This window comes from Phodopus roborovskii, unplaced genomic scaffold, assembly GCF_943737965.1.
Source record: "Phodopus roborovskii unplaced genomic scaffold, PHOROB, whole genome shotgun sequence".
In the NCBI taxonomy this organism is placed as follows: Eukaryota; Metazoa; Chordata; class Mammalia; order Rodentia; family Cricetidae; genus Phodopus; species Phodopus roborovskii.
The window spans coordinates 22828217-22855399 of record NW_026126540.1 but is presented as its reverse complement, the minus strand read 5'-3'; the positions used below and the strand labels follow the sequence as shown (position 1 = coordinate 22855399).

At 52.3% G+C, this 27183-nt stretch overlaps 3 protein-coding genes across 7 annotated transcripts; 1 reads left to right on the top strand and 2 right to left on the bottom strand.

The window, feature by feature from the left end:
- Positions 1–6928: 6928 nt before the first annotated feature.
- Positions 6929–10380, bottom strand: Krtcap2 (keratinocyte associated protein 2). 2 transcript variants are annotated; one of them, XM_051199461.1, is made up of 5 exons: positions 10333–10380; positions 9296–9450; positions 9094–9157; positions 7312–7378; positions 6929–7081 (listed from the first exon to the last, which is right to left on the bottom strand). In XM_051199461.1, the coding sequence occupies exons 1-5, from the start codon at positions 10367–10369 to the stop codon at positions 6961–6963; spliced, it is 444 nt and encodes a 147-aa protein (XP_051055418.1). In that variant the 5' UTR covers positions 10370–10380; the 3' UTR covers positions 6929–6960. The 2 variants fall into 2 exon arrangements, with proteins under 2 accessions (XP_051055418.1, XP_051055419.1); XM_051199462.1 differs by lacking the exon at positions 10333–10380 and adding an exon at positions 9741–9934.
- Trim46 (tripartite motif containing 46) lies at positions 10353–21765 on the top strand. Of its 3 annotated transcripts, none has more exons than XM_051199456.1 (10): positions 10353–10553; positions 11796–12057; positions 12276–12619; positions 13888–14031; positions 14142–14237; positions 16625–16878; positions 17144–17265; positions 18232–18534; positions 19351–19648; positions 20649–21765. In XM_051199456.1, exons 1-10 carry the CDS (start codon positions 10368–10370, stop codon positions 21040–21042), a joined length of 2403 nt encoding a protein of 800 aa, XP_051055413.1. In that variant the 5' UTR covers positions 10353–10367; the 3' UTR covers positions 21043–21765. The 3 variants fall into 3 exon arrangements, with proteins under 3 accessions (XP_051055413.1, XP_051055415.1, XP_051055414.1); XM_051199458.1 differs by having other exon boundaries at positions 10424–10563; XM_051199457.1 differs by lacking the exon at positions 10353–10553 and adding an exon at positions 10943–11098.
- Positions 21766–22590: 825 nt separating this feature from the next.
- On the bottom strand, positions 22591–27013 carry Muc1 (mucin 1, cell surface associated). Of its 2 annotated transcripts, none has more exons than XM_051199459.1 (7): positions 26639–27013; positions 24619–25985; positions 24473–24525; positions 24222–24355; positions 24002–24123; positions 23777–23926; positions 22591–22953 (listed from the first exon to the last, which is right to left on the bottom strand). In XM_051199459.1, the coding sequence occupies exons 1-7, from the start codon at positions 26694–26696 to the stop codon at positions 22879–22881; spliced, it is 1959 nt and encodes a 652-aa protein (XP_051055416.1). In that variant the 5' UTR covers positions 26697–27013; the 3' UTR covers positions 22591–22878. The 2 variants fall into 2 exon arrangements, with proteins under 2 accessions (XP_051055416.1, XP_051055417.1); XM_051199460.1 differs by having other exon boundaries at positions 24619–25922; positions 26639–27012.
- Positions 27014–27183: the final 170 nt, after the last annotated feature.

Sequence of the window (27183 nt, the reverse complement as noted above, 5' to 3'; positions counted from 1 at the left end):
ACTGCTCTTGCAGAGGTCCAAGTTTAGTTCCTACTATCTGCATGGTGGCTCGCAACCATCTATAACTCCAGAGAATCTGATGCCTTCTTTTGTCCTCTGTGCATATGCATACAGATAGGCAAAGGACAGACATAAAAATAAATACTTTCCAAAAGTATCTGTATTAGCTTGCCTAGCATGCACAAAGCCCTGGGGTCAAACTCCAGTAAGTAGGGGGAAAAGTGTGTTTATGTTGGAGGGAAGGGCTTAGTCAGTGGTTCACCCTATGAACCTGCCTACAGGTACCCACAGGTGCCATGGAGATTACTGGATCCCTCCGGAGGGCTCTAGGTAGTCAGACTGTGCCCATCCCTGCCCTGCCCTCGAGGTGCCCACAGTTTCCTACGGGCAACAGAGCAGCCATACATATAATCAACAAAAACACATACTGGAAGATTACAGACAGGCTTCACAGGGAAACAATAGATCAAAGATGTGTGCTGATTGGGAAGAGAGCTCAGGTGAATCAGGGTTCCAGGGAACTTAACCTAAAGCACCCAGACAGGAAGAGGTGCCAGCCTGAGGGAGAAGGGACCCAGACACAGACCTGGGCCTCATCTGAGTTCAGTGTTTTCAAGCTGACTCAAGGCAGAAGCTGAGCTTCCACAAACCCCAAGGTGCCATGGTATGCTACTGCCAAGGTATGCAGAGTAATGGTCTGTGATCTGCATAAGGTAAGAAGGAAATCAGGTTCAACCCAACTTAGTTAGCTGGTGCTGACCCAAACTTCTAGAGTCTGATACTGCAGCTTATTTTAGACATAGTTAAGTACAGTGTAATTTTGAGAGAAGATTACTGGTAACAATTATCTCAATCCCGCATGCACAGTAAAGCTCAGTGTGATGACATCGAAACTCTTTTGCAAAGTACATGTGACGTCTTCCATAAAGATGGGCTCTATAGCTTAAGGGCCTAGGATCTGGTGTGGTCTCTGTCACACAGATAGCACAGAGGTCACCAAGCTATAAAGCATATGTAACATCTCCCCTAAGGATGGGTTCTATTGACTGAGAAACAGATAAAGTCTAGGAAGGAAGAATCTGGGATAGTGTGGGTGATTTGGGAATACCCTGGCCCTGCAGATCACCAGGCTGTTACGCACATCACTTCCGGCCTTCTGGGTGGAAAACAGGTATACACCTCCATTGAGGAGACAGCCCTGCGTGTTTAACACTCTTGGTTTCCCTGGTGCTTACCTGTGAGCACCAGGACCCTGTGCTGGCTACAGTCACCTGTTAGCTGGTGCAATGGTGTCACTTAGTCTCAGATACTTAGGAAGCTGAAGCAAGAGGCTAGCATGAGCTTGAGTTCGATAGCAGCTTAGACAACACAGTGAGACTCTGCCATAAAAAACAAACACCTCTGAGCAGAGGTGTGGGTCCATGGCAGAGCATTTGCTCAGAATGCATGAGCCCTCCCTTCTGCAAACAAGAAAAAAATTACCCAGGACTTGCTATTAAACGGACAAATCAGCCCCATTCCATGAAGTGGATAGTGGTAGGACAGAGACAAGAAACAAATAGTAGGAAGCCAGGTGGGCTGGTGCATGTCCAACATATAGGAGGCCGAGGACGAGGGATTGGCAAACCTGATGACCTGAGTTCTATTTCTGGGACCCACATGATGGATGGAAAGAAGCAACTCCCTCAGTTTTCTATTCCCCACAGGCATGCCATAGCACACACAAATAAATACATTTAATAAAAAATGTTTAGGGGGCTGGAGAGATGGCTCAATGGTTAAGACTACTGGCTGTTCTTCCAGAAGACCCAGGTTCAATGCCCAGTCCCCACATGACAGTTCACAAGTGCCTGTAACTCCAAGACATGACACCCTCATACAAACATACATGAAGGCAGAACACCAAGCGCATACAATAAAAATAAACAAATAAATGTAATGTAGGTTTAATTTTTTTTGAATGCTGAAGCTGGGGGCGGGGGAGCCTTGGGCATGGGAACAGCAAGTGTGAGTGTTGACAGCACTCTGCCTGCCCTGCCAGTCCCAAGATTGTCTTGAGCAGATTACTTTAGCCTTTCCTTCCTTTTGTGAAAACAGTGTATGAGTCAGGGTTCTCCCACAAAACAGGACCGATGGAGACAGAAGGGACTGATTGACTGATTTTAAAGAATTGGCTCAGCACTTATGGAATTAGCCAAGTCCAAAGTCTGGGGGTGGGTCAGCAGGCTGGAGACCAGGAGACCCAGCACCTCAGTTCAAGGGTGAAGGCTATGCCGTGCTCCGTTCCCTCTTGCTAAGGGAGATGCATCTTTTGTTCTATCCATCTGACCTTCAGCTGTTTGGATGAAGCTTATCCACACCAAAAACAGCAATCTGTTTTACTCACAATCTACTAACCTAATTTTTTTTTCCAAGCTAGGGTTGGACCCAGGATATTTTGTGTGCTAGGTAAGTGTTATACCCCTGGTCCTCCTTTGTTTTTTCCTCTTCCCATGTTCGTATATGTGCATGGTGTACGTGGATCAGAAATTGATCATCTCTAGCAACACAGGCCAGCCTGGATATATGAGTGTCTCAAAAAACAATAGGGGCTGGAAAAAAATGGCACAGTTCAGGTTAACAGCACTTGTTGCTTTTGCAGAGGACCTGGGTTAGGTTCCCAGCACCCATATGGTGGTTCACAACCATCTGTAACTCCAGTTCCAGGGGATCCAATGTCCTCTTATGACCTCTGCAAACACCAGGCACACATACACAGTGTACATAAATATACACATGGAAACACATACAAATTAAATTAAACAACAGCAACAACAGAATCAAGAAGCATTCCTTTCCCAGTCTCACCCCGCCTACAAGTCTAACATTGGCCTGGAGCACAGTCTAGGGCAGGGGGGGGGGTCTCCTGCAATCCTTACTCCTACTAGCCTCACTCTATACCCTCACACAGGCATACAATACACCCCAGCCCCAGAAATCCCTTGAAATAGCTTGAGGTCAGTGTTCAAGGCAACTCTACCTAGACATAAAGAGTATAGCTTTTCTCCATAGAATCTGGACAGTATCCCTGCTCCCCAGTCCCCTGGGTATACAGACCTCCCCTGCTTTGCTGTCCCAGCTTTATTTGAGGTGTGAGAAGTTCTCAGGGAACCTCCAGGCTTCCTCCTCACAGGTTAGAAAAGCCATTTGGTTTAGGTTTTATTGCTTCCAGGGGCCTCCAATGAAAATTTCTGGTGTTATCTTCCAATATAACTAAAGTCACAGTTACTCTAGTAAAACAGAAAGAAGGTATTTGCCATAAAATTGATTGAACTTTTGTTTCTGAGTTTGCATAAATATGAAACACAGAGTAGCCCAATGAATCCAGTGTGCCCATTACCACAGACCATGAAGGGATAAAATAAGAGCTTAGTTTCTGACATGGGAATTTCTATAAATCCTATAACAATTGCATGGTAGCAAAATTGGAACATTGTGTAAAGGACTGTTCATTTTGATTTGGGGACAAGGCTCAGTGGAGAAAGAGCTTGTATTAGGACAAGAGTTCAGATCCCTCGAACCCATTTAAAAGCTAGGCAGGCATGGCAACCTCCTATAGTCCCAGCTCCCAAGACAAGGGACAGGGGATTCCCAGGGCAAGCTGGCTAGATTGACTTGCCAGTCTGTGGACCTCAGATTCAGTGAGAGACTCTACCTCAGGAAATAAGAAGGGAGAGACTGAAGAAGACACTAGAGTTCAGCTTTGGGCCTCCAACCTTGCATGCACACCCATCTACCCACATACTTGTGAATATGCACACATGTGTGTATACCACACACGTGCCATACAGGAAAGAAAAGTATTACTTTGTTAAGTAGGGACTTGCCTGGTTTTCCCAGCTGTAGCTGAAACCTCTATAGATACAGGGCCCTGGATCTCTCTCCAACTGGCAAACGATCTGAATCCCAGGGAGGAGCTGCTGAGACCTGTGGGCCACAATTCCCACCCTGTACAGGCCCAGTGCTGAAGACGCTAGCTGGGTGTGGCTGCCCCTGGAAGCCCAAGGGAAAGCTTTGAAGTCTACATTGCCAGTAGTTGGCCTATGGCTGTTTGTTATAGATACTGAGAATGCCTAACACTGTGGCCAATTAGGAGCTTCTCTCTGCCTTGGCAGGAACTCAAACAAGTAGCATTTGTGGTACAACTTTTATATGTTCAACTGGCTCTAAGCTCTGGAAGGGGTGATTTGGGGAGCAGGATCCTGAATCTGACCCTCGAGCCCCCAGCACATCCATTTCCCTTGAAGGGAGGCAAAAAAAAAAAAAGTACCTAAAGGGAACAATTAAGTACCTGGGCTGTCTGCCTTGGGGCTCTGGCCATTGTTTGCTTTGGATGCTGCAGTATTTGTAACCTAAATCAAGGGCTGCACAGATTAGGCTGCTGGAATCCTCCAAAGAAGACCGGGCTGCCAGCTTCCCATTCCACCAGGGTTCCCACAGAGCCTGCCACCCAATGACTGCACAGCGAACTTCAGGGTATGCCCTCCACCGGACGCTTTCCCTTGCGCATTTGTGTCTGTCTCTCTCGGCATCTGTTTCTCTATGGGTCTCTGGCCCTCTCTTGTTTCCCAACATCCTTGCAGAGGCCCTGGGGAGCAGATCTGTGGAGGCAGGGGCCAGTGGGAACAGGACAGTGTCCGGTTCTCACCAAGGACAATAAGGGGCGGAAAGGGCTGGAGCCAAGGCCTGGCGCAGACTAGCCCTCCCGCCTGCCCTGGGCGCCCCCAGGTCCCGCCCTGTCCCACTGGTATGCCCTAAATGCCAGGCGCTCTTCATGCTAGTGCCTGTCCCTGGAGGGAGGCCAGCCCTGCATACTTGCCTCAGCCTCAATGTCCCCTGCCCTCTTGGAGGGTGGTATCACCTTTGACTCCAAGGAGCAGCTCAGGTCAGGGGCCAGAGGCCTCCCGCCAGGCCACACCGACTCCGCCCACAGATTATTTACTCCTGTTTCCGGAGTTGGCGGCGGGTGTCACCGCCACGTGTGAGTGAACAGGAGGAAACATCTGGCTCCCTCTGTCCTCCAGGGGGATGCCCCTCTCTCCCTCAGGTCTACTGGCTCCGGGGTACAGTCAGTCCCAGGAGCCCCAGGTTCCTTTGCCTCTTTCACCTTCATGTCTCGGAAGCCACCATGTCCTCGGGCCCCTTTACCTAATGATGGTGATTAGAGGCTGTGATATCCCTGCCAGGGTTAATTGGCAGGTCAGCTGTGCACAGCCTACAACTAGACACTCAGATAGGCTGAGTATAAAGCTGCCATTGGCGCCGAGCTGCCTTGTAAATGCACCCATTCCTGAGGCATGGGTCACTGTCCCTGAGGCACATACTGCCCCTGGTCCTACACAGTAGATCCCCGAGCACCGCTGAGACACCTGCTTTCTGGTCTTCCCCTCGCTCCCCTAGCCAAGGCAGTGATGCTATCTGCCAGGCTCCGCCCGACACTCGGGAGGCCTTACCCCAAGGCTGTGCATGCCCTACTCACCGCTCCCATTCCAGTTAAGGAGAAAGCCCAAGTCTGACAGTAAGATCTAGAACCATCCAGCTTCCCATAGACCCTACTTTGGGCACCCCCCCCCAACACACATACACAGTCTTCCTCAGGGGGCCCTACACATCACAACCTCTTAATTCCCTGCAGTCTCACTAGGTGAGCCAGGAGCCTAGAACTCCACCCTCAGGAAGACTGTGGTTTCTAGGGAAACTCTGCCCCACTCCCAGCCCAAGGATGGGGAGAGAAGCTTCTGCCCCTCCAGGAGGGCATCTGAACTATTGGCTTCCCTAGGTTGGCTTTCAAAGAACTAGCGCACCCCCTAGCGGCCCCTTAGGGACAATCTGCAGGGAGCCTTCTCCTCAAGTGTGTAGGGCAGATGAGCTCACAGCGCCCTCTGCAGGCATTTTGTGTAAACTGTGCAGGGCTCCCTCCACCCCAGGGACAGAAAGAAAGGTATGAGGTAGAGTGGCCGCTAATGCTCCCTCACAACTCCTTTGACTCTTCTAGTCATCTTTACTAGTCCTTATTCCCTAACCTTTAGGTGCCTCTGAAGAATAGAATTTCGTTCTAGAAGGACTGAAGAATAAGTTCTTTCCTTCAACCAACCTACAAATGTGATCAAAATGGGTGTTCACTAAGCCTACAGCATCCCCAGGAAAGGAGGCGCCTTGGTGTTCTGGAGGACAAGCACTCTGGCCAGAGCTGCTTCTCATGGCAGCACAGAAGACAGTCTGTGGGCCAGCTGCCTCATTTCCATGAAGACTGGCTGAAGCTAGTGGGCTCCCTGTTCTTTGATATATGTCGAGAAAACTTACACATTTCCTAATGTCTTGGACACAATATAAAAGGGGGAAACAAAATCAGAGCAAAGAGGCAAGGGCTAGTGATTAGCCTCCGGTCCTTGCTCACACTAGACTAGAAGAGATGGGTGAGGAGGGCAACATCAGTAGGGAACTTCTTCCTCCCAGCATGCGGCAAAACGATACAGGCAATCTTTCTCAGGGGAAAGCATGGGGAGCTAGAGTAAGTGTCCAGAGTGGAACCCCATGGTATAGGAATTAAGGGAGCCACTTGCACTGGAAGATCCTTTCTGGTTTTGAAGAATAATAGAAGACACCTGCCATCTCCTTTGAGCCTCTACACATGTACACATGTGCACACAGGTGTACATGCAAACACAAAATTAAGCAACACTTAAAAAAATCTACTCTGGTTCTCAAAGACAGCCCTTCCTGTGTTACACTCTTAGCCTTTACCCTCTCTCCTCACAGGTTAGGACCTTGAATCGTTGCACGTTTCTTCCACAGTGACTCTTGTAAGAAGTTCCGGACACTGCAGTGCCTGCCAAGCTCACACACTGGCAGGTGAGGTCTACAACTTATCAGAGCTCACAGACAGAACTACAAAGGATCAACTTTATTAGTCATTCAGGATTAGTTTCTCTTCTTGCCCTTGCCAGTGACTTTGGCTGGTGTGAGGACTGGCGCTGTTGCCTGGTACAGAGTGGAGGATATCTTGTTGATATAGTACAGACCAACCATGGAGAAGATGAAGCTACAGGATGAAAAGAAGACATTACATCAAGAGGCATGCTGCTAGCAGGGCAGACACTAGCTTCAGGGAAGGAATTCAGGTTTGGGTCTGGGAAATCAGGGAAGAACAAAAATAAGAAAACAGAGGAAAAGGTACATACTGTGAAGGGAAGGGAGGGCTGCCCACATCGTTGGGGGAATCCAGTCCCCAAAGACAAGGTGGTACCCCTTGCCCAACCGTCAGATACATACCAGGTGGTGACACAGACTCGGTGGATGAGGCCAGATGCAAAGAGCGCCAACAGCAAGCAGAGGAGAACTGGGGAGGCAAGAACAAGGAGGATCAGAAGGCTCCAAAGAGAAATGCAGAGCCGGAAGCATGCAGAGCCTTTCTGAGGGAGCTGCTTGAAAAGCTATGTCCTGGGGGCACACACCTTTAACCCCAGCACTCGGGAGGCAGGGGCAGGCAGATCTCTGTGAGTTCTAGACCAGCCTGGTCTACACAGAGAAACCCTATATCAAAACAAACAAACAAACAAACAAACAAACAAAAACAAGGGAAGATATGCCCTGATGAAAGTTAAGAGTTCAGACAGCCTTAACAGTGTTCTGAGCACAGAGGTAAGACAGATGAAGCTTTGTTTGGTTTTTGTTTTACTAGCTTTGCTCCACATCTCACCTTCCCCCAAACAAAACAAAACAAACAACAACAAAAATCCCCTTAAAAAAAAAAAAAAAAGAAAGAAAGCTGAATGCAGTGGCATGTGCCTATACAGATGAGGCAGAAGGACCACTTAAACCTAGTAATTCAAGACAAGACCAGCCTGGGCAACACCATGAGATCCTATCTCAAAAGTAGATTAATAAATAAAGTTTACTAGCAGGGCTTGGAGAATAAGGTTTGTTCCCAATATTTAGGAAGAAGACTAAGGCCTGACAGGACAGGAGAGGGCTGAGAGGGCAGAGAAGGCAAAGGGGCTGCACTTGCCCAGCTGGAAACAGCAGAAAAGGCAAGGAAAGGCAAGGGCTCTGTCCCCCAACAATGGCTCCTTTCAGCAAATACCAAAGACCGTGCATATGGAATGACGTTTAAGAGGCAGAAGTTCTGAGTGGTGGGTTCTGGGTGGAAGTTCTGGAACCCTGCAACAGGGCTATAAAGAAGACAGCAAAACCCAGAGGAGGCAGGGAAATGTGGGTGGCAATGACAGGTTTTGGTGTTACCGGGTGAGGCTTTCACAAGACTACAACTGCTGTGAGTCTTTAAGCATGTGGCCTTCCTTCTGTGATCTGGTCCTGATGCTGACTTTGCTTTGTGAATTCAATTCTCCATGAATAATTAAACCATCGGATCTCTATAGGAACCATCTAACAAGGATTATCAAAAACTTGTCTATCAGGACTGGAGAACGGGCCAGTTGGTGGAGGGCTTGCCTATCATGCTCAAAGCTAAAAGTTCCGTACCCAGCTCCATATAAACTACACAAGGTGGAGCTAATTCCAGCACTTGGGAGGTGGAGGCAGGAAGATCAGCAGTTCAAGGGTTCAAAGTCATCCTCGGCTACATAGTAAGTTCAAAGCCAGTCTGAACTACGAGGGAGAAGAAAGGGGTGGGGGGAGACAAGAGAGGGATCTAACATTGATCTCTACTCTCCTTTGGTTGGGAGTCCTGCTATCAGTAACATCCCAGTAAGCAGAGACTTCACAGTCCCCTCAGGAGAACTCTAGAGAAGGCTCAATTTCACATGGGAATCCCTCGGTGAATTTGTCTTGCTTTCTTTTCTCACGGGGACAAAGATGCCTGTCAAACATCACCTCAAGCTTAACCGTCTGCTTGAAACCTTTCCTGGGAGCAGGCCACATTTTCCTTTTTCTTTCTTCTTTTCCTTGTTTTTGTGCTTTTCTTCCAGCTCCAATGCCAGGAGCTGGACAAAATGCTTTATCTTCAAGACACTTTAGCATCTAAGCACAGGAAAATTCAGCAGCATCTTTGGGGGCAAGTTAAAAGAGTTCAATCAACTACCACGTTTTACTTACTTTCAGGGAAGATCTTTGCTTGGAAACCTTTACCAAAGACCAGATTCTCGAGATTATTGAAGGCCTGGGTTGAGGGAATTAAGGAGAAGCTTCTGCAACAAGACAGGGCTGGGTAGTAGGAGAAATACATCTTCTGTTCAAACCCGTCCCCTATCCCCTACCCCCACCCCCGCGCCGCCCTTATCCAGCAAGGGGAGGATACAGTCAGGGAGAAGACGAAAAGGCCGGAGCCCAGCAGGCCCCCCTGAATAGTGAGCCACTCGGTGGAGGCCAGCTGGCGGCTGTATATCTGCATGCCAGCGAAGAGCAGCAGGGACAGGAGGGAGGACAGCGCCAAGGAGGTTCCGGTACCGACCACTGGAGATGAGAAAAAGAGTCAAGCTAAGCTTCAGGCAGATTCTCTCCGGGGATCGGCCTGCCAACCACTTCCAAGCGCTGCGGTACTGCAGCCACACCTCCCCCACCCCCATGCCACGGCGACCTCCAGGAACCCCCGGCCCCGCACACCCAAGTTCCCGCCTGTCCCGAGGAAATGGAGCTCCCTGGAAACCAGGACACGTCAGCTTTACCGAGGCTACCGGGGAAAGAGGGCCACCCCAGCGCCCACCCCCGCTAGAGCAGCCCGGGCATCCCGCCGGTCGGGTTACCCATCACGCCCCGCCCGTGGGTCCAATCTGTGCCTCTGGCAGAGAAAGAGGGAGCCTAAGACCGCGCGGGTGTCTGTACGCAGGCGTCGGGGCCCAGCGTGGACTTGCTTTACTTCTTCCTCTAGGCGCCTTGGACGCAGCGCCCTCTCGCGGCAAGGAGGAAATAATGCTTCGAAGTGCATTCTAGGCCACCGCCCTGCTTGGTCTCCAGCCTTCTGTACCTAGGGCATCTGCTGCCTCTCAGGACAAGCTGCACTCGCGTCTTTCAGTCATGATCCCATGGCCTAGAGTCACCCATGTCTTTTTTGCTATTTATGTCATCTCTAGTACTACAAGTTCCTCAGACCCCCCTGCCCCACTCTGATCGCCTCAACGTCTCCCGAAGACATGCCCCACCCAAAATGTAGCGCTCTCAACCAGGAGTTCATCTTCCTGAAAACAGCCTCTCGCTTTACGTGAGTAGTATGACTAGGGATCAATGAAAGAATCTAATGGACGAAATGGTTCCTCTCTCCAATATCCTTCCATGCTATCCACCCCACTAGACCGCCTTAGGAGAGCCACGTGGGAAGAACTATTTCCCACCCCCTACCTCGACGGGCGCAGTTCGAGGCAGGTCTCTGGAGCATGCGCAGTGATATCTCACTCTCCCCACCCCTCCCTACACCCCACCCGGCTCCTGCATTAAGCCCCGGGTTCGCAGCAGCAGCCAGGATCGGGCACCCGGGGGCGGGCGGGCACAGTAGGGCCATGGCTGAGGGTGAGGATATGCAGACCTTCACTTCCATCATGGATGCACTAGTCCGCATCAGTGTGAGTTAAGGTGGGGTCGAGGGGAAGGGAGGGGCTGTAGAGGGGTCGGGGCAAGCCAAATCCTTGAACAGGTGGGGGTCCAGGAAGATTCTGGAATATAGAGAAGGGACTAGTTAAGACAGAAATGGCGAGGAGGGCGGAGATGCAGGTGTGCAGGGATCCTGGGGACAGCCGTGTGGTGAGTGCCCTAAAGATTCTGGTCTATTGGGGTGTAGGCAGCGAGAAGCTGCCCGGGCAGAGGGTAGGCTTGGCGTAGCAGCCAGCAGTGCACCAGGGTTATGAGAAGGGTCATGGGAGGATGATGGAAAAGCTGTCCCTAGGTGCAGTTCCCAATTTGGACCCCTCCCGACCCCCTACCCTACCACCCCCATCCCCTACGAGCTGCCGTGCAATCTGAGGTTGCCATGGCAACCCGTGCCCGTCTCTCCCAGAGGCGGTGCCAACCCTGCTCCCCCCCACCACTTCCTTCCCCCTCCCTCCCTGTCCCTCCCTCCTTTGTGTCAGCTGCGCCCCTGACCGGGATGGCTGCGAAGAGAGGGACCAAGGTGAGGTGTGGGGGTGGGGAATAGCCTGAAGACCCCTCGCCAAAAGGGGAGGGATACTTCCGGTGGGGAGGGGGCAAGTAGGCGGGGCGCTCCCCTTCCCCCCAGATTGGGCAAAGGGTTGCAGCAGGCCGAGTTTCTCCACCAGCCTGGGCCAGAGAGCTCGAGTATAGGAGGCGAAGAGGAATAGCTTGATTTTGGGAGCCTGGAAGAAATAGAAGTGAAGAATGGAGGATGGGAGCTGGGGCGGCCACGGGCCAGTGCCCAGCGGGTTCGGAGAGCTAGTGCACCCTGGCCGCGGGGAACAGTCATGTGTTGCTAGAAAAAGGGGCGGGGGACAGCACCCAAAAGTAGAATGGGTGGTGCCCTTGAAATAAATTTCAGGAGCAGACCCCTTACCCGGAGATGGAGACAGGTGAGGAGGGAGGACCGCCTTCCAGCTCTGCTGCATCGGGAGTGGTGGGGGTGGGGCGTGATGCTGGGGGAGGCCAGAGCTCCAACCATACCTTCTGGTTGGGCCTTAAGCTCTCCAAAGGGGAAACAGAAGCAGGAGACAGAGCTGGAAGATGTGTGAACCAACTAAGGCAGGTACTGGGCCAAGGCAGTAGGTAGCTTGTGCTGCCTTTCTTGGCAGCCAAGGGATCGGCTAAGATATGGCCAAGTGTCCGAGCTCTCAAACAACCTCCTGGTCCCTCCACAGACAAGCATGAAGAACATGGAGAAGGAACTGCTGTGCCCAGTGTGCCAAGAGATGTACAAGCAGCCACTGGTGCTGCCTTGTACCCACAACGTGTGCCAGGCCTGTGCTCGGGAGGTTTTGGGCCAGCAGGGGTACATAGGCCATGCTGGGGACCCCAGTTCGGAGCCCACGTCTCCTGCCTCCACCCCTTCCACCCGCAGCCCCCGCCTCTCTCGGAGAACTCTCCCCAAGCCAGATCGCTTGGACCGGCTCCTTAAGTCAGGTGGGCATGGGTTTTGTGGGATGGGGTGGGAATGCAGAAAGATGGAAGAGGGTCAGGGGCATCTGTCTGTCATTCTGGGGTAGACCTACTTACTGTTCATCTGGATTCTAATGAGAACTGAGCTCTGAAGTAATAACAATCCACTTTTTAATTGAACAGATGTTACCCACCCCCAGGCAGCTGTAACTCTCACCTCTACCTCCTGCGCCCTTCCACAGGCTTTGGGACATACCCTGGGCGGAAGCGGGGCGCCTTGCACCCTCAGACGATCATATTCCCGTGCCCAGCCTGCCAGGGCGATGTGGAGTTGGGGGAGCGGGGCCTTTCTGGGCTTTTCCGAAACCTGACCCTAGAGCGCATTGTGGAGAGGTACCGACAGAGTGTGAGTGTGGGAGGAGCCATCCTGTGCCAGTTGTGCAAACCCCCACCACTAGAGGCCACCAAGGGCTGCACCGAGTGCCGAGCTACCTTCTGCAATGAATGCTTCAAACTCTTCCACCCCTGGGGCACTCAGAAGGCCCAGCATGAGCCCACTCTGCCCACCCTCTCATTCCGCCCCAAGGTGAGCCAGTTCTGAAGTGGGGGGGAGTTTGTGGTAGTGCTAAACCAATGGCTGGGGGAGGCTGGCATTGGGCTTCCAAAGAGTGGTGGGCCAGGTTGAGTTTTTGTCTGTGTGTGTATGAGTATGTGTGTATGTATGTGTGTGTGCACGTGTGTGTGTATGTGTGTGTGCACGTGTGTGTGTGTGTGTGTGTGATAGAGAGACAGGGTCTTGGAGCTGGAGAGATGCTCCAGCTCTGCGATTGAGAGCTCTTCCAGAGAATTCCCGTTTGCTTCCCTGTAATTCCAGTTCTTGGGGTAACTAACACCTCTGGCCTCTTCAGGCACTTACACTCATGTGCATATTTCTACACATATACACATAATTCAAAGTAAAATATTAAGGAAAAAAAAAGACAGTCTTGCCACATAGCCCACACTAGCCTTGAACTCATAGCAATCCCCTTGCCTCAGTCTCCTGAGTACTAGAATTACAGACACACACCATCATATCTGGCTGCCAAGCAAACCCTATCTCTAACATTCACTGGACAAATGATTCAGTATCTATCGGTTTCTCATCTCATCTCATCTTCTACATAGAGATGAGAAAATCTACTCTACAATATCTATAACTGAAGGGCTGTTAATAGGATCACAGGAGATGTCCGTTGCCTTAAAAAGTGTTATCTGCCCAAGCATGGTGGCACATGCTTGAGGTCCTTGCACTTGGAAGGTTGAATCAAGAGACTTGGAAGTTGAAGGCCAGCCTGGGCTACACCCGAAACTCTGTCTCAAAAAAGTTGCTTATAGCTGGGCAGTGGTGGTGCACACCTTTAGTCCCAGCACTTGGGAGGCAGACGCAGGTGGATCTCTGTAAATCTGAAGCCAGTCCGGTTTATAAATTGGGTTCCAAGCAATCCAGGACTGTTACACAGAGAAAGCCTGTCTCGGAAAAACAACAACAAAAAGTGCAGGCTGCTGCTGTTGTAGCCATTGGGTACAATGGTGAACAAAGATGAACTACAGGGTTATATTGAGCATCATCATTGGTACTACTGCATACATATCTGTGTGAAACAGACACGGGGAGGGGCAATGCCAGTGGAATGGACATTACTTGGCCAGTTCAGAAGTGCTTTAATGCCTGTGCTCACCATCAGATGGTGCTATGAAGCATCACAACTGTTCCCACTCCCTGACACTGGAGCGAGGGCAACCAATCGCTGGTAGGTCAGCACCCTTACACACACCACTCACTGACTGTTTCACTATCCTTTGTACCCCTAGGGTCTGATGTGTCCAGACCACAAGGAAGAGGTGACCCACTACTGTAAGACATGCCAACGGCTGGTGTGTCAACTCTGCAGGGTACGGCGCACCCACAGTGGGCACAAGATCACTCCAGTGCTCAGTGCCTACCAGGCCCTCAAGGTAAAGACCCCTACTCACTCAGCCCCAGCATTAACACACACCGGCATACACCTCCTAATTACTGGCCTCTGCAGAGCCGGGAAGATGCTCACCTCTCTCTTTGCCCTTAGGATAAACTGACAAAGAGCCTGGCATACATCTTGGGAAACCAGGACACTGTACAGACCCAGATCTGTGAGCTGGAAGAGACCATCAGGCACACTGAGGTGAGGAAGGGCGTGGATGTGTGCATGCCCCCATTGCCTTGCTGCGAGTTCCGAGCCTACAGGAGGAGGGTGTGTGTGGGTGGAGGCTCTGGTTAACCTTCACAGGCAAGAACACCAGTACCCCGGCTTAGGCTCTGGCTAGGACTGCAGTGGGGGTAGGAGGGCTACAGCTGGGGACTAAGGAACACAAATGCCTGTAGGTTTAGCTCAGCATGGGCACAGCCCTGAAGCTAGGGGTGAGGTGAGGCACGAACAGCTTCCACAAGGCTGTCTGAATGAACTGAGGTGGGAATGGGGATAGCAATGGCATAGCTAGCAGTGTGCCATAGCTAGTGCAGTCCAAAAGTGGACATTAGAGCGATCGTGACCTTTCTTATGGAGGCGAGATATTAAGAGGTTAAGGGCTAAGGCAAAATATGCCAGGTAGCATAATGGTGATTTCAGGTTGCAACCACTTGAAGAGCTCTAGGCTCAGAAAGGGCTACTCGCTGTATTCTCAGACACACAGCAAGAAGGCTCTCCTTCACACACTAAGACCAAACAATCTTGTTTGCCAGACACTGGTATCGAGGCTGCAATGTACCCAAATAACCAGCTATTGAGAAGAGATCTTCCTTGCCACTGGTCTCTCAGCAGCGTGGCTAAGCCAACCCATATATCCACTTAGCAAATCATTTCTTCACAAGTACATTGCTCTGGAGCTGACAGTGAAGCCCAGTGGCAGAACATGTGCAAAGGGCAAAGAGGCCCGAGAGGTAACCCCGCCCAGTGGTTAAGAACACCTACTGCTCTTGCAGAGGACCCAGGTTCAGTTCCCAGCACCCGCATGGCAGTTTATAACCACTCCAGTTCCAGGAGGTCTGCTGCCCTCTTCTGGCCTTCACGGGCTTCTGCACACAGGTGTGCATAAAACCTTACACAGGCACACACACAAATAAGTAAGATAAGTATTTTTTAATAAAAAATATGTTAAAAGTCTGGGAATATCTGCTGCATTAATACACGGTCAAGGCCCTAAATCACCACAATCATAAAACATAAAACACAAAATTAAATGAAAAAAATTTTAAGTTAAAAATAGAACTGCATTCGTTATTATTATTACTGTTATCACTATTGGGTTTTGTTGAGACAGGATTTCTCTGTATAACAGCCCTAGCTGTCCTGGAACTAGCATTGTAGACTAGATCAGGTGGGCTTCGAACTCACAGAGGCCCACCTACCTCTGCCTCCCAAGTATTGGGATGAAAGGTGTGCACCACCACTGCTAGCTTTAATTTTTTTTTTTTTAATTTTAATCATGTGTCAGGCATGTGTGTCACTGTGATTGTATGCTCTGTGTGTGAGGTGCCCGTGGAGTCCAGAGGCATTGGGGCCCCTGAAGCTGTAGACACAGGAGGCTCACCTACCTTATATGGATACTAGGAATTGAACTAAGGTCCTCTGAAGGAGCAATACTTGATCTTAACCAGTGAGCCATCTCTCCAGCACCTGAATTATTATTACTGTTTACTTTTATTATTATGGTTTTTCAAGACAGGTTTCCCTCACTCATTAGACCAGGCTGGCCTTGAACTCAGAGATCCACCTATCTCTGTCTCCTGAGTACTGGGATTAAAGGTGTATACCACCACAACTGGGCATGAATTATTCTTTAAAAAAAAAAAAAGTTAAACTGGTCATGGTGGCTTACACTGTGATCTGAGGACTGGGGAAATTGAAACAAGGGGATCTCTCTCCAGTACACAGCAAGTTCAAGGCCATCCTGGGCAACATAAAGTCCTGTGTCTCATAGAGATTCCCAAGTGAAGGCTGGAAAGATGGTTCAATGGTTAAGAACACTGCCGTTCTTCTAGGGAACCCAGATTTAATTCCCAGCATCCACATGGTGCCTCACAACTATCTGTAGTTCCAGGGTATCTGATGCCCTTTCTGGTCTCCACAGGTACCAGGCACACACTTGATATACATACATACATACATACATACATACATACATAACACCCATACACGTAAAATAAAAAAGATGCTTTATAAAAAAGATACTTTTTAAAAGATTCCCAAGTACGTATCTAATATGGCTTTTATACTTTATATTTTATACTTTATATTTTCTCCTGTGTTAATTTGGTTTTCTAGACCAAACCAAAAATCTGGGAAATAGAAGGGGCCTCTCTCTAGCCTACAATTATGATGTGAGCATTCAGGAAAGTTAGCACAAATAGGAGGTGACCACATCTGTGGTGTAGGTGCCTGGACCAATTGAGATGGATAGGTTAAATATACCCAATTTCCCTAGGACAGTATGGTGTGACATCTTAGGTACAAACACTGCCTCCAGGAAGATAGTTAAGTCATTCATCCCTTGGGTGTTGGTCCCTGGACAGGTGAGTGGTCAGCAGGCGAAGGAGGAAGTGTCCCAGCTGGTTCGGGGGCTGGGGGCTGTGCTGGAAGAGAAGCGGTCCTCACTGCTTCAGGCCATCGAAGAGTGCCAGCAAGAGCGGTTATCCCGGCTCAGCGCCCAGATCCATGAGCACCAGAGCCTGCTGGACGGCTCAGGTTTGGTGGGTTATGCCCAGGAAGTCCTTAAGGAAACGGACCAGCCTTGCTTTGTGCAAGCAGCCAAACAGCTACATAACAGGTACTGAAGGACATGGCCCAAGGGTGCAGGCTCCAGGGAGGTGGGCATCCTGGGTGTAGCTAGTGCCTGGGACAGTAGCTAGAATACCCAGGTGAAGTGCTGGGCTCCCAAGAAGTCCCACGTGGTCAAACTGATGCTAGCTGCTTCTGAGAAGTGAGGTAGAGACCTGAAGCAGAAGGCGGGGCTCTAGGGGTAGGCAGGGCAGGATCCTGAGGAGGGGTTGCTGCCCTCCTGGCAGTGCCTGACCCTTGTCTGTCCATTCCAGGATTGCCCGGGCCACTGAAGCCCTCCAGACATTCCGGCCGGCTGCCAGCTCCTCCTTCCGCCATTGCCAGCTGGATGTGGGCCGTGAGATGAAGCTACTGACAGAGCTTAACTTCCTGAGAGGTAAGGAGCTAGCCAGGCCCGAGTCCAGCCAGAGCCTTCTTCCCTCCCACCCCCAGCAGCGGACCCGGGGGGCAGTGCCCACCAGGGACCTCCTGGCCTCCTGCCTGGCCTGGCCAGCCACTCCCACCCAGCCAACCCTGCCACACCATCCTACCGCGCTCAGCGCTGCTTCTCCCTCTCTCTTTGTAGGCTGTGGCCACCGCGGACTCAGCTCCGGAACACCCCAGGCAAGTCAGCAGCCCTGCCCTGGGGGCCTTGCCACCCGCTGGGCCCCCTCCCTACTCCCTTCCCTATGCTCCCACACAGCTTGGCCACCCACATTTTGCTTCCGTCTCTCCTAATGTACTCTGAATTCTTGGTCCTCCCACTTGACAAGTGCCCGGTCTCTTCCACCTTCTTTAGGCTATTGCGTAATCCTGGTCCTTTTGACCTTTCCTTATCTTGGCCCTTGCCTTCTGGACTTTCATGCTCCTCCTCTTGACCTACATGCACTCCCCTGCTAGCAAGCTTGCTCCCCTCCGCTTCCTTCCCATCTTCTGTCTTGCTGACGCTGGTACCTCCCTTCCAACCCTTCTGCCTCCCTTCCTGCTCAGGGCTCTCTTGCCTGGGTTCCAGTGGCCTTTGCCTGCCTCGTTCTGGGGCTCCCCTTAGCTCAAAGACTAAGCCGTGAGGGTCCTCAGAACTCAGTTGGTCTGATGCTGTCATTTGAGGAAACTGAGAGGGAAAGTGGCTTACTTCAGGCCAAAGTAGGGTGGTGGCAAGCTAGGACTAGAGTTCAGGCCCCTGCCTCCTGCCCAGCACTTGCTCACTCCTTTCTCCTTTGGGCCCTGTCCTGCCCACCCAGGTTCCTTCCCCCAGATCCCTCACCTACACTCACCCCCCGGCTCCCGCTGCTTCCTCTTTCCTGCCTGCCCCACTGTCCATGCCAGGCCAGACCCTGACTGACCCTGTTGTCTCTTCCAACAGTGCCTGAGGCTCCTGTCATTGACACCCAGCGCACCTTTGCCTATGACCAAATCTTCCTGTGCTGGCGGCTGCCCCCCCACTCACCACCTGCCTGGCATTACACTGTTGAGTTCCGGCGCACAGATGTCCCTGCCCAGCCTGGCCCTGCACGCTGGCAACGACGGGAGGAGGTGAGGGGCACCAGTGCCCTTCTTGAGAACCCCGACACAGGCTCTGTGTATGTGCTGCGTGTTCGTGGCTGCAACAAGGCTGGCTATGGAGAATATAGTGAGGACGTGCACCTGCACACACCTCCAGCACCTGGTGAGTAGACAGACAGGTGGTGTCATGTGGTGAACTTAGATGCTCATGCAGAGGGTACAGGAATACAATTTGATTTATGTAATTCATACAATTCAAGGTGTGGGTTACACTTGTTTCCTCTGGAGCTAAACTGCCCGGGTTCAAAACCCATTTTTGCCCCTTGACAACTGTGTGTCCTTAGCCACAACTTTTTCCTTCTCTGAGCTTTTAGGATCTTCTTCTATGGAGGTGATAATAATACTTAGTGGAGGATTTGGTAATTAACACATTGTAAGATGGTGCATATAAAGACTTAGCTTCTGACTCATAGTGAGGGCTCAGTCAATGTTTAAAAAAAAGGGGGGTGGGGCTTGCCAAGTGTGCTCACCACTAGGGTAAAGGGCAAAAGAGACAAAGTTGGGTATAGGGGTCAGGTATGAGCACCAGAGCATGGGAGGGAAGGTCCAGGTCAGTGGTGTCAGGAATGTGAGCAGATGGAACAGGATGGCAGTGGAGATGGCCCACAGGGCCAACCATGGAAAATGGGTTGCCGAAACCCTGAGTCAGCTAGAGATGACACACTGTTTTCTGTGCCCACTTGTCATCCCTGCAGCTCTTCCTGGGGTCCCAGGCCTAAGCCCCTCTCTTCCCTAGGTCCCCCTTTCGGTTCCCCACACCCTATTCCCTTGGGCCCCTCCCAGTTCCTAGTGACTGAACCTCTTAACAACTTATCTCCTGTGCCCCAAATTCCCAGTGTTTGTGCTGACACCCCATGATCCCCAGTGCCAGTGTGTCCCTGAAACCTCTCCTTCTGTCTTAACCTCCTCCTCCTTCTAGTCCTGCATTTCTTCCTTGATGGCCGCTGGGGTGCGAGCCGAGAGCGGCTAGCTATCAGCAAGGACCAGCGAGCGGTGCGGAGCATTCCAGGGCTTCCCTTGCTGCTGGCTGCCGAGCGGCTGCTCACAGGCTGCCACCTGAGTGTGGACGTGGTCCTGGGTGACGTGGCTGTGACCCAGGGCCGCAGTTACTGGGCCTGTGCAGTAGACCCTGCCTCCTACTTGGTCAAGGTGGGCGTCGGGCTGGAGAGCAAACTTCAGGAAAGCTTCCAGGGTGCCCCGGATGTGATCAGCCCCAGGTCAGGCCCTTCTGCAAGGGGTGGGGATGAAGCCCTGGGGAAGGGTGGTACAGGGAACACAGACTTGCTGGGGTGGGGTGGGCAACAGTAAGACCAAGTAGCACGGAAGCCAGACTGGGGGCTTCCAGATGGAAGAGATGGATCTTTTGAGGACTGGTTTTCAGGGTGTACAGTTGGGGAAAAGGTTGATAGCCGCAGAGCCATTACCTCTTCCTTCCATCTGTCACTCAGGACCAGTACACCACCTGTCTAAGCTCCCATGTCTTTTCCCCCTAGCAGTTTATTTCTATGAAAAGTTGTTTCTCCAAGACCTCCTTCACCTACTTCTTTCTCAACATCTCATAGTCTTCCCTTAAACATGTCTCCACAGCCCTCCTTGCCTCCGGTGCCTCATTAATACCTCTTCCCACGGTTCCCTCCAGAACCCTCTTTCGGGAGTTCACCCTTCAACATCCCATTCCTTCAAATGCCTTCTCTCCAGCCCAAACTCCCGTTAGAATGCTACTGTCCCCATTTCAGTTTCCCTCCAGAACCCTGACACTAGTCCATCTTCATCTCTCCCAAGGCCACCTTCCCTACACCCTTGCTCTGCTCCTGCCCCTCCCCACTGTATCCTAATCACTGTGCCGTCACCCTTCCAACACCCCCAGCTGTCGACACGGTTTCACTAACCTGATTTCCCTCCCTAGCGTTATTTTTCGCAGCACCTTCTACCCTGACAAGCCCCATACTTCCTCAGTGTGCTGTAGCGCAGCCCAGCTCTCCTTCCCTAGCACACCTTCCTCTCTCACGCACTTCCCTTCCCTTACTCCTTTCTCATGCAGACTGGAACCTCAAGCCGTACACTCTGCCCCTTGCCTCCTTAACGTGTGTTCACCTTAATACCTGCAACCTCTTGTTCCCCAACATTCCATCCTCCCAACATTTCAGCTCCCCGGTCTCTCCTGCTTTCCCTTCCTCTGCCTCCCAACATCCTCCTTCCCAATTCCCATTCCCACAGATACGACCCAGACAGCGGGCACGACAGCGGCGCTGAAGATGCCACAGTGGAGGCGTTGCCGCCCTTTGCTTTCCTCACCATTGGCATGGGCAAGATCCTGCTGGGCTCTGGAGCAAGTTCTAACGCGGGGCTGACAGGGAGGGATGGCCCGGCAGCCAGCTGCACAGTGCCCCTGCCGCCCCGCCTGGGCATCTGCTTGGACTACGAGCGGGGGCGAGTCTCCTTCCTGGATGCTGTGTCCTTCCGTGGGCTCCTCGAGTGCCCCCTGGACTGCTCAGGGCCTGTGTGCCCTGCCTTCTGCTTCATTGGTGGTGGCGCTGTTCAGCTGCAGGAGCCTGTGGGCACCAAGCCTGAGAGGAAAGTCACCATCGGGGGCTTTGCCAAGCTGGACTGAGCCTTTCAGCCCCCCTTTCCAGACCTAAGCTCTACTCCCCAGCCTCCAGGCAGCGGGTTGTTTACCCAGCAGCTTTTCCCCCAGACCTTTCCTAACTACGTGGTCCTGCCCTGTACCTTGCCAGGGCATCCCTTGACTGAGGGGCTCTCTCCCCAGCTTACCTCTGGATGTCCTCCATTCTCTGTGTTACCTATTGGCCTAGGCCCCCAGGCCCACCAAGTCTCTGCCCCAAACCCTGCCCTTGGTGTCTTAACCAAGGCATAGAAAGCCCCTATCCCATCCCTGTCCTGTGCCCCCCAAGGCTTACTGGGAGGGAGGGCACCTAGAACAGTGGTGTGATTGACAGCTCTGCCCTTTGCCTTGCCAAGCTCCCTGCTCCAATGATGCTGAATTTACAGCCTTGGCAGCCAGGCTTTGAGCCTCCCCAGTGAGAGGGAGGAGAACCTACTGTTTTATTTGGGTTCCCATACCCCCAACCGCATGTCCCTTCTGTCCCTCTTCTCCCTCTTGCATGCTTTACCTGTCCTGCACCCACGCCAACGTGCCAAGTCTCCCTTGGGAACTCAGCTCAGCTGAGGTGTCCCCACTGGGTTGGGCCAAGCTAGGCCTTTGGTGCCTGCTACTGCCTCCTTGCAGTGGGCATTGCTAGGCCTGTACTGAGCAACAGCTGTGATTTTCATGGTTTATAAACAATAAACTGTGACACCAGGCACATTTCCGTTTTCCCAGAGTATGACCATTTCTGATAACTTCCGGTCTGATTGACGTGGTGATGGCATCTAGGAGATGGAGGTCCCTAAGTTGGGTGTGCACAGCTTCCTGCTATACCTAGGATCCGAGTCCCAGCTGACACTCACTGCCAGGGCGGGGCACAGCACCGACTGCTAGCATCATGTCCAGCTTGGATATCTGAACCCCAGCAGTGGACCCTGCGGGGATGTGGCTGAGGGCATGGTATGGTGTCCGGGCCCATAGGGGTCAGGGAACTAGAACCACTTCCTCATTCCCAGGGTGCCACAGAGCCCACCCAGAGGCGGTGGTGGGTAGGATGGCAGAGAGCCAGGGCCTGGTGCCAGCAGCACCCGGATCTGTCCCAGCCCTGGCTTATCATGGCTGTGTTGACTCTTCCACTGTTATCTGCGGCCCAAGGATTTGCTTCACACCTGGACAACTAAGAATAGAGCTGCCTTAGGGGCACCGTGCCAGACAGAGAGGGGCATGGGCTGGTCCTGGAAGAGACAGTCACTGCGCAGGCTGAGGCCGGGTCAGGGGCAGGCCCACTGGAGCCAGCCTAGGTTTCGTTTCCTCCTTCCTTCAGGGCCGCCAGGCATGGGAGGCAGGTGATTTCTGGGTTCCTTCTCAGGCCACCTCTGTGTCCCAGTGTCACCTTTCCCCGTAGCCCCATTTTTTTTTTTTCAGATGTACCCACCCCTCCCTACCTCCTTGCCTTCAGGAGTCTTTGTCCAGAGACCCCCACCAGGCCCCTCACAGAGTCACTCTGGCCCTCTGACCCATGAGTTTCAGAGGAAGAATCACAGTTGGCACAGCTAACAGGAGGCCACCTTTTATTCAGCCAGGTTTGGGTTTCCATCCCTGTCTCCAGCCTTTCTAGGCCAGTCCTTCTGAGAGCCCCCACTGCCCCAGAGTGTCCCCCAGGGCAGGGCTGGGCTTCACCAGGCTATGATGGTTGAGACACTTGACAAGAGTCTCAGGAGGGCTGTGAGCAGCCTATCAGAACTCTGGCTCACCAGCCCAGATCAGTGTGCCGGCAGGGGCCTGGCAGTGAAGACAGAGGAAGCAGACTGCGCAGCTGCCCCCTGAGCTGGTGACTTGTCCCTACAAATTGGCTGAAGCGGTTGCCACTACTGGGTTGGTGTAAGAGAGGCCGCTACCGCCATTACCTGCAGAAACCTAGCGGAGGGAAAGTAAAATTAGGGTGAAAAAATCCATCAGGCAGAACCCCCGTCCCATGGCATCCCTGACTATGGGCCTGGCGAGCTCTCAAGGAGTTAATTCAGAGCGTGCACCTGCTGGACCTCAGAGCAGCCAGGTGACTGTAAACATACAACTCCTCCGCTTGGCTGTAAGTCCCCAGCCCTCTTGTAGGCCCCTCCCGTCTCCTTCTCCTTTTAGTTTTTGATCCTCAGGCCCAAAGGGGACTGTGTGTGTGTGTGTGTGTGTGTGTGTGTGTGTGTAGATCGCTAGGAGGAGGAAAATGGCAAGAAAGGGAAGCTCTTGTCTCTTTTCTTGTGTCTTTCCCACCCACTGGCCGTTCAGTCTCAGCTGGTCACAAATTATTTACTAGACCCTGTAGAGAAACCGAGTGAGGACAGAGGGAGGAGCCCTTGCTTTCCTAAAACTCCCAAGAACCCTTTCAGCACATTCCTCTCACTAGAGACCTAGAGACTTCTCCACCACAGCTGTCTGTGTCTAGGAGGTGAGTGGGACATGAGTGCTCACGCCTTCAGACTCGGCTCCCCTCACTGCACCTTGGGGCACCCTGATGAACACAGTTCAGAGCTCAGTCAGCAGTAGACAGCAAGGGTTTCAGTGCAGACACTTCCTTTCTTCTGTAGTCTCCCAAGACACTCCGGAACTCTCCCTCCATCCCCCGCCTTGCGAGCCCCTCCACTGCTTGCCTCTCTGAAGCTCCTTGGATTTCCCAAGCAACTCTTCAGAGACCCTCACCAAGCCAGGGTCCCTGCCCCACCCAACCTGTGGGACAAAGATTTACCTCCTCATAGGGGCTACGTTTGGTACTGCTAGGGGGCACATAGCGTCCATGAGTGTGGTAGGTGGGATATTCACTCATAGGATGGTAGGTGTCCTGGGTTGGGAAGATGTCCAGCTGCCCATAGTTCCTTCGGCGGCACTGACACACTGCCTGGGGAGACAGGAGATTATGCTGGCCCATGGGATTCCATTTACCAGGGCACACTGGTGAAGGCCTGAGACTTACCAAAGCAATGAGATAGATGATGGCCAAAGCAACCAAAATGCAGACCAGCACCAGCAGGGCGATGCCCCAGCCTGGTACCCCAGGCCAAGACTGGGCCGAGGAAGAAAACTGCATCTCATTCACTAAAAGGAAAACAGCGCTCAGGGAAATCCTCCAGAGGAGGAGGGCTTCTCCCTGCTCTCAGGGAAAACAGGCGCTAGGATTGGGGATATTGCCTCACCATTGATTTTTGAAATAGCCAGATTATAGTCTTCTGCCTCCTTTTCATGCTGTAAAAGCTGTGACTTCACCTCCGAGGCACTGACAGCACCCTCCCGGAAAATCACAGTCGAGTCTACCACCACCGAACCTGACCTGGTCACAGGAAATGGGCAGCTCAACCACAGGTATCTGCTCAGCATTACTGCCCCCCCCACCCACATCACAAAGTCACAAGTGTCCCTCCCGCCGTGAGTCATGACCAGACGGTACCTGAACTTGATAGTAGAGATCCCCAGAAAAGCTTGATTAAAAATCTGCAGAAACTGGGATAAGAGGAGAAGACTCAGATTTGATGCAAAGAGTACATGCAGTCCTCCAGAGCTGCCCCAGAAGAGCAGAGGCCAGCTGATACCCACCAATCCAGAAATGTTCCTCTTCAGTTCTTGGTAGTAGTTGGAGCTGGGATCTTCCAGGGAAGAATTAAACTGATGGTTCCAAATGTGAAAAGACAACAAGAAGAAGGAGACCCCAGCAGACACCTGGGGTGAGCTAGCGCTGGAGACGGAGACGGTGGGGGGGAATGCTGTGCTGTAGTAAGTGCTATGGGCAATAGTGGTGTTGCTGGAGACTGCAGGAGTGGTAAGAGTACCAGGGTGCTGGCTTGGGATTGAAGATTGAGTACTATTGCCAACTGGGGTTGTAGCAGCCATTGTAGAGATGTTATTATGGATTGGAGTGTTAGCTGAGCCTGACATAGCCTTGGTGGTTTGGATGGAGGAGCCACTGTGGACTGTAGTGGTGGCCGAGTCCACTGTAGAGCTGGTGGCTGGGGCTGAAGAACTAGTGTGGACTGTAGTGGTGGCCGAGTCCACTGTAAAGCTGGTGGCTGGGGCCGAATCTACTGTAGAGCTGATGGCTGGGGCTGAGGAACCACTGTGGACTGGAGTGGTGGCCGAGTCCACTGTAGAGCTGGTGGCTGGGGCTGAAGAACTAGTGTGGACTGTAGTGGTGGCTGAGTCCACTGTAGAGCTGGTGGCTGGGGCTGAGGAACCACTGTGGACTGGAGTGGTGGCCGAGTCCACTGTAGAGCTGGTGGCTGGGGCTGGGGAGCCAGTGTGGACTGGAGTGGTGGCCGAGTCCACTGTAGAGCTGGTAGCTGGGGCTGAAGAACTAGTGTGGACTGTAGTGGTGGCTGAGTCCACTGTAGAGCTGGTGGCTGGGGCCGAGTCCACTGTAGAGCTGGTGGCTGGGGCTGAGGAACCACTGTGGACTGGAGTGGTGGCCGAGTCCACTGTAGAGCTGGTAGCTGGGGCTGAAGAACTAGTGTGGACTGTAGTGGTGGCCGAGTCCACTGTAGAGCTGGTGGCTGGGGCTGAAGAACTAGTGTGGACTGTAGTGGTGGCTGAGTCCACTGTAGAGCTGGTGGCTGGGGCTGAAGAACTAGTGTGGACTGTAGTGGTGGCTGAGTCCACTGTAGAGCTGGTGCCTGGGGCCGAGTCCACTGTAGAGCTGATGGCTGGGGCTGAGGAACCACTGTGGACTGTAGTGGTGGCTGAGTCCACTGTAGAGCTGGTGGCTGGGACAGAGACACCACTGTGGACTGGAGTGGTGGCCGAGTCCACTGTAGAGCTGGTGGCTGGGGCTGGGGAGCCAGTGTGGACTGGAGTGGTGGCCGAGTCCACTGTAGAGCTGGTGGCTGGGGCTGGGGAGCCAGTGTGGACTGGAGTGGTATTCAAAGTTGAGGAACTTTTGGTGGTCTGAGATAAGGTGACATTGTTTTGATCTGGAAGGGCAAGAAACCCTGAACCAGAGTTGAAGGTGGGGAGACCATTTTCATGCTCACACACTTCTCAACAGAGATGAATACTAGGTTGCTTTGGGTAATCTGAATGATTTTTTGGCTCTGGCTAGAGCCAGAACTTGTTTAAAAACAAACAAACAAAAAACAAAAACAAATATACACTCCAAAACCAAAGTAACCCCAGGAGGGGGATTAGGTTAGCATCAGGCAGCCCGTTTGCCTTCTTCCTTGCTGACAACCTCCCTGGCTACTCTCTTCCTCCCTAAAAGACTAGCCTCTGCTCCTGGCTAATTCATTCCTCCACTACTTTTTGAGTCAAGGATTCATACTGTAGGCTGGTGAACATGGCCCCATTCTTCCACTACCATTATCTCCCCTGACATAGTCCACCGTCTCAACACCCCACAAACATCAGAGAGCATTGCCTACTATGGTGCCTACTCTCTTAGGAGTCCCGTCTTCTCAGCCTGTGTCCTTCCCCTCTTTTTTTTTTTTTTTTTTTTTTCACTCTGGCACATACTGGGTCATCCTTGTCTGCCCTTTGTGACTCTTGAAGTGCCATTTAACAGTAACCAAAGGAAAGGCAAAGAGTCCCACCTGAAAAACGCAGCCCCTCCCCACCTCGTGCCTCTCACCTGTTAAAAGCGCTAGAAGTAGCGTCAGGAAGAAAGGAGCCCGGATGCCTGGGGTCATGGTGGTGGTGAACAGGCGGGAAGGCAGGCGCTGTGGCGTGTGCGGTGGAGCAGCTCTGGTGCCTGCTGCTTTATACCAGTACCCCTCCCGCCCTAGGCACAGCCAGAGCAGGTGACAGGTGACAAAACTCCGCCCCCTCCCCTATCTTTTCCTCCTCCTCCCCAACCATTCCTGTGTAGGGTACTTGGGCTCCAATCACTCAAACTTATGGCTACCTGTTTATCCTCCAGTTGGCCTCCCCCTTTTTAGCAACCACTCCTTGACTTTCCCGCCCCCAGGTGTGTATGTGGAGGAAACCTGGGACCCTCTGGCTCTGGTTTTAGCCCCAGAGTGACGGTGAAGATGAGAAAAGGGAGCATAGAAAGGCCCTGGACAACTAGCCCAGGGAAACCCATCCCCATCCCTACGTCCCCCAATCCCATTTCCTATTCTCTCTGCAGATCCTTGAAAACAGCTTTCCATAGGTTGAGAGGACACAAGGGGGCTG

What these genes read in the sequence shown, in the direction of transcription:
- Trim46 (XM_051199456.1), top strand. Translation starts at nt 10,368, where the DNA reads ATGCGCAGTGATATCTCACTCTCCCCACCCCTCCCTACACCCCACCCG. An exon ending in GCACACACCTCCAGCACCTG is followed by an intron (nt 18,535 to 19,350) that starts GTGAGTAGACAG and finishes TCCTCCTTCTAG; the next exon opens with TCCTGCATTTCTTCCTTGAT. An exon ending in CCGGATGTGATCAGCCCCAG is followed by an intron (nt 19,649 to 20,648) that starts GTCAGGCCCTTC and finishes CCATTCCCACAG; the next exon opens with ATACGACCCAGACAGCGGGC.
- Krtcap2 (XM_051199461.1), bottom strand. Translation starts at nt 10,369, where the DNA reads ATGCTCCAGAGACCTGCCTCGAACTGCGCCCGTCGAG. An exon ending in CTCGAACTGCGCCCGTCGAG is followed by an intron (nt 9,451 to 10,332) that starts GTAGGGGGTGGG and finishes TCTCATCTCCAG; the next exon opens with TGGTCGGTACCGGAACCTCC. An exon ending in CGAGTCTGTGTCACCACCTG is followed by an intron (nt 7,082 to 7,311) that starts GTATGTATCTGA and finishes TTCATCCTGTAG; the next exon opens with CTTCATCTTCTCCATGGTTG.
- Muc1 (XM_051199459.1), bottom strand. Translation starts at nt 26,696, where the DNA reads ATGACCCCAGGCATCCGGGCTCCTTTCTTCCTGACGCTACTTCTAGCG. An exon ending in AGAGGAACATTTCTGGATTG is followed by an intron (nt 24,526 to 24,618) that starts GTGGGTATCAGC and finishes CTCTTATCCCAG; the next exon opens with TTTCTGCAGATTTTTAATCA. An exon ending in AACGTAGCCCCTATGAGGAG is followed by an intron (nt 22,954 to 23,776) that starts GTAAATCTTTGT and finishes TCCCTCCGCTAG; the next exon opens with GTTTCTGCAGGTAATGGCGG.